Source organism: Adiantum capillus-veneris, chromosome 10 (assembly GCF_014529385.1).
Source record: "Adiantum capillus-veneris isolate H3 chromosome 10, ASM1452938v2, whole genome shotgun sequence".
In the NCBI taxonomy this organism is placed as follows: Eukaryota; Viridiplantae; Streptophyta; class Polypodiopsida; order Polypodiales; family Pteridaceae; genus Adiantum; species Adiantum capillus-veneris.
In genome coordinates, this window is record NC_140940.1 from 100,964,199 (window position 1) to 100,970,011 (window position 5,813).

The following is a 5,813-nucleotide window of genomic DNA, read 5'->3' on the forward strand; positions in this document are numbered from 1 at the left end:
TGTATGCCAAATTAGGTATTTTGCGAGTCAAATTGTGTATTTTGAGCTCTATTAGTGAAGAAGCTTAAAGGTGGTGCAATTGTGGTACGTATACCAGATGGGTGGTCAAGATCAGTGCTTCAAAGTTTTCTATCTGCTTGAGTGAAGGTGCTCTGCCATTCGTCAGTTGGATGTCGCATTGAGCTCAAAGCCAAAAACGATCGCAACGGTCGTGTTTGGGATCTTCGAACCAAAATGTGAATACCTAGAGTCTTGATGCTTGCCAACAAGCAATGTAGTGGTTTTCCTACGGTATGCTGTGTAAAAGTAGCCATGGAGTGCGTGTGACACTAGGCCGAGCTCGAATCTTTTTAAAAATAGCGAAGCCAATTTTTACTGAAAAAGCTGCTTTGTGGCGGCGTGGATGACCTGCAGTACTAGCGCAAGGGAAAGTTGAACAAGGTGGTTGCCAAAACAGGATTGCATAAGTCTCAGTAGAGGGCGGTGCTACAGTAGGCATGAAAAAAGGCCATGGCGGATCAGGAGAGGGACACGTCAGTTTGTATGAGCAGAAGCAGCCTATGGTGATCTGGGTGGGTTGATATACAGAGGGGGTTGGACCTGTGGGTAGGTCTGGATGGGAAGGGGACCCTTGAGAGCACGTTTCAAAGAGGAGGGACTCGATAGCGTTGCATGAGGAGGCAGCCAAGTGGCTGGCCCTGAACGAGGTAAAGGAAAGCTTATAGCTATGTGGAGGACCTTGTGAAGCAGGGATGAAGTTTGCAAGAGCATTACAGAGAGGGTGCTACAAGTGGGAAGCCGCGAAGGTGGAAAGCAAAGCGGGGCCAAGAGCTGCAAGCTGAAGGCGTGCTGGGCTATGCAGGGTGGCCAGGGCATGTAAATCAAGAGTCGCCATTTGCAGGACTGAGACCCGTTAGTGGTGGGGAAGAGCCGGAAACATAGAGGAGGCCGAATTGGCAGTGTTACCTACAGGTGGGTTTGCAGGTGATGGGTACAGAAGAGCATAGGGGAGAGAAGGCAGTGTCCATATGGCCTGAGAAGGGGGGTGAATCAAGGAGAAATGGTTCGAGGCTCACCATGTTCATAAAGAATCATTGAGGAGGAGGGAAGCAGTCATGCTCCAAGGCACTCGTATTATTGACATCCTCATATCTTTTACAGAAAAATCCTCTATGATATCTGCCTACTCTACTCTCAAATAAATGTCTATTCTCTCTCTTGTTTTCTATGCCTAGTGGAATATTGCTATACATATGTGTTTTTGGTACGTGTCAAGTGTGTGAGTGCATCATGTGGGGAAGTATTGCATGCCAAGAGGATGCCAATTTGTAAAGGAATTTTTGCATATTAGGGATTTTGCAAGTGTGTGTATATCGGTCAATGCTGAATTGCATATCTATGGTCGGTGTATGTAGTCGGGGTCGATCGGGAACGGGCCGAACATTTGTGGATTCCACATTGTGTATCGAGGTGTGTGTTTGTTAGGGGATAGGGGTGCTGTGAAATCATTGGGCTATATAGAGGCATTCAGGTTGTGTGGTGTGTGTTTTCCCATTTCCCCCTGTCCATCTTGTGGTGCCCCCACTGAGGATCACATTGATCGCTCAAGTGATGGCGTGGTGCAGTAACATGGTGCCAGATTGTGAGTTAGTGTTCTCAGGTAAGCAAGATGTTGAAGGTTGGGTGTCAGATGTGGAGCTCTGGATGTTGTCAATGGGGATGGTGACCGACGAAGCCAAGTCAAGGGTTGTGCCACTGGTGATGCGAGGCAAGGCCAAAGCTTGGTTCAAGGGGTTGGAAGTTCTTAATCGGCAATCATGGAAGGTAATGCAAGCTCGGTTTATCCAAGACTTCAAGCAAAGAATTTCGCCTCCAGAATTGGACGCGAAATTGAAGGTTTTGAAGCAAGATGTAATTGGTGAATTTGCAATTTTTTTAAAGCAATTTGAAGATTTTTGGCAGCAATTAGAAGCTGCCACCCAGTCCCGAGGCAACGACTACTTCAAATTAGAGAAATTTTTGGAGTGGTTATATCCAAAGATTCGAGAGAAGGTGGAGTTTGCTGGTGTAGAGGCCTATGAGGATGCAGTGTACGTCGCCAAAGTGAAGAGTAGAAAGACGAAGAAGAAGTTGGAAATGGGTTTGCTCAAGCCTAGTGATTATGAAGTTGTTTTGACGACCCCGCAACAAGCAATGCAAGTAAAAATAGTTCATAGTTGCCGACATGTAGCGGTTACAAGTTCTCCATGGGTAAGCTCTATTCCATATCGTGTTTCATTGGTGCCCCCCATGTGTTATACATACATGCCTTCAAAGGAGGATCTAATCAGCAAGGATGAAGGATGCATAAACAAGGATATGCATGAAGAAGAGACAGAAGATGTGGTTCTCAGGTCTCAGTAGAGGGTAAAGATCATCAAGTGATAGAGGAGATCAATCCCACTATGCAAGTGTTAGAGGCTCCAATTGTAGAGGTAGATACAAAGCTAGAAGTTTAGAAAGTTGCTCCAATAGTCGAGGCAAAATTGAGTGATGTCCAAGACCAAGGGGTTGGGAAACCCTCTCTTATGCCTTGGGATGGTGAGGCTCTGCCGACTAAAGAGGTAAGCTCTGAGGATGAAGTTGATTGGGGGTTTGATGAGCCAACGATTAGTATAGATGAGGAGTCACATGTGCTTGTTGCTAAAGCTATGGCCAGGATGAAAATTAATCAAGATCTTGCACCTCCTCCATTGTCAGAAGAAGAAGCACATGTGATTTTTCTTGAGCCTTTGTGTGATGTCGAAGCGGACAATCAGGTTTGGGATGCAACGAAAGAAATAGAGGATTAAATTTTCATCAAGGGCGGTTCTATGGACTTGGGATTGATAGCAAGAGACATCCAGACTATGTGCAAATAGATTTGTGCCAATGGGTTGATGGTTATGCTTTTTAGGGTTGTTTTTTTGCAAGTTGTATGCCAGATATTATGCTCTTTGCAAGGAGTTTCTGATATGAAGACCTCTTCACTGGATACTGGTATGGTTGCCTGGGACTCTATAGGAGTCTCTCATATGGATGGGGATGCTTATCATGTGCACGACGACCATTGCTCGATACAAGTTGAAGAGGAGGAATGTTATGGAGAGCTTTTATCATGCTCTATGTGCAGGTTTACACATATATTACCAGTGCAGGTTTCATATATTTTATAGATGCATGGCTTCGGCCAACGATTTCTTTTTTATCCAGGTGGAGCTTACACTATGCTTGGGGGAGCTTTGAGATTTCCATTTGACCTTGGAGGGTGATGCAGTAGCAGACAATATTCTCTCTATCTCTATCCTATCTATATAGTCACTATATCATCTTTTTCTTATGCAGTCACATGTACCTATTTTATATCATTCTACCATATGGAGTCTTATTTTACCTAAATAATATTGTGGTTGAGCATGCATATTGCTCAACTAGGGGGTGGGCAATGATGGTGCACCCAAATCCTCTTGACCCAGTAAGAAGCCAACAATAGGTGTGTTAAAGTCAATAGGATGATGGTGATAAGCTTGAGCATGTACTGGATGCAGGATGGAGGAGGCTGACTTGGGATATGTATGCCAAATTAGGTATTTTACCGGTCAAATTGTGGATTTTGAGCTCTATTAGTCAAGAAGATTAAAGGTGGTCCAATTGTGCTATGTATACCAGATGGGTGGTCAAGATTAGTGCTTCAAAGTTTTCTATGTGCTTGAGCGAAGGTGCTCTGCCATTCGTCAGTTGGATGTCGCATTGAGCTCAAAGCCAAAAAACAATCGCGACGGTCGTGTTTGGGATCTTCGAACCAAAATGTGAATACCTAGAGTCTTGATGCTTGCCAACAAGCAATGTAGTGGTTTTCCTACGGTATGCTGTGAAAAAGTAGCCATGGAGTGCGTGTGACACTAGGCCGAGCCCGAATCTTTTTAAAAATAGCGAATCCAATTTTTGACTGAAAAAGCTGCTTTGTGGCGGCGTGGATGACCTGCAGTACTAGCGCAAGGGAAATGAGTCGAGGTGCCGCCAAGACCGGCATGCAGGACACCGTCAGTGCACAAGGAGGAGAGAAGAGAGTCAGGAGCAGCCAGTTGCACGAGGTGGTTGCCAAAACAGGATCGCATAAGTCTCAGTAGAGGGCGGTGCTACAGTAGGCATGAAAAAAGGCCATGGCGGATCAGGAGAGGGACACGTCAGTTTGTATGAGCAGAAGCAGCCTATGGTGATCTGGGTGGGTTGATATACAGAGGGGGTTGGACCTGTGGGTAGGTCTGGATGGGAAGGGGACCCTTGAGAGCACGTTTCAAAGAGGAGGGACTGGATGGCGTTGCATGAGGAGGCAGCCAAGTGGCTGGCCCTGAACGAGGTAAAGGAAGCTTATAGCTATGTGGAGGACCTTGTGAAGCAGGGATGAAGTTTGCAAGAGCATTACAGAGAGGGTGCTACAAGTGGGAAGCCGCGAAGGTGGAGAGCAAAGCGGGGCCAAGAGCTGCAAGCTGAAGGCGTGCTGGGCTATGCAGGGTGGCCAGGGCATGTAAATCAAGAGTCGCCATTTGCAGGACTGAGACCCGTTAGTGGTGGGGAAGAGCCGGAAACATAGAGGAGGCCGAATTGGCAGTGTTACCTACAGGTGGGTTTGCAGGTGATGGGTACAGAAGAGCATAGGGGAGAGAAGGCAGTGTCCATATGGCCTGAGAAGGGGGGTGAATCAAGGAGAAATGGTTCGAGGCTCACCATGTTCATAAAGAATCATTGAGGAGAAGGGAAGCAGTCATGCTCCAAGGCACTTGTATTATTGACATCTTTACAGCAAAATCCTGCTATGATATCTGCCTACTCTACTCTCAAATAAATGTCTATTCTCTCTTGTTTTCTATGCCTAGTGGAATATTGCTATACATATGTGTTTTTTGGTATGTGTGAAGTGTGTGAGTGCATCATGTGGGGAAGTATTGCACGCCAAGAGGATGCCAATTTGTAATGGAATTTTTTCATATTAGGGATTTTGCAAGTGTGTGTATATCGGTCGATGTTGAATTGCATATCTATGGTCGGTTTATGTAGTCGGGGTCGATCGGGAACGAGCACGGACATTTGTGGATTCCACATTGTGTATCGAGGTGTGTGTTTGTTAGGGGATAGGGGTGTTGTGAAATCACTGGGCTATATAGAGGCATTCACGTTGTGTGCTGGGTGTTTTCTCATTTCCCCCTCTCCAACGTGTTGTGACTTTGGCTAGATTACTGTGGTCTTCAAGCTCAAGAAATCATATAATTTATAAACTTCTTTAATCTAGCTTGTCCATAAACGTCAAGGAAAGACCTTGAATGCTAGGTTTTCTCAACTAATTAATTGATTACATTTTGCTGATTAATGCTTAGGCGGCGCAGGGCTAGAAAAATACATTTTTCCTAACTAGTGAAAATAAGGGCGAACTTGAAATTCTCCCAATTTTTAGGTCAAAATTTGAAACTTCTACTCGTTACTACACTAGAACTTGTGTAAATTTCTTCGTGGTTTAAAGGGAAGCTCAAAAATCTAACTGGGATGTTACAATTTCAGTCGGTGATTAAAATACACTAAACCTTGGTTTTTTTCTAACACTGCTTAGGCCCTTGGTTGGGGTTGATCACTTATTACTATGATACACCATTAAACACTTCCATGAATGGCTACCTATAGGAGAGTGAATGCTAGATCCCTACGCTAATGGTACAAATCACTATAGAACACTATGTGGTATACACTTGGGAGTCATTTATTGGTTGGGAAAGTGCCCTTCGAAGAATTCCGAAGACTTT

General features: G+C 45.0%; 1 protein-coding gene across 1 annotated transcript; it reads left to right on the forward strand.

The window, feature by feature from the left end:
* Positions 1–436: 436 nt before the first annotated feature.
* On the forward strand, positions 437–5,405 carry LOC147449350 (uncharacterized). The gene has a single exon (XM_086521808.1). It carries the CDS (start codon positions 1,612–1,614, stop codon positions 2,401–2,403), a length of 792 nt encoding a protein of 263 aa, XP_086377934.1. The 5' UTR covers positions 437–1,611; the 3' UTR covers positions 2,404–5,405.
* Positions 5,406–5,813: the final 408 nt, after the last annotated feature.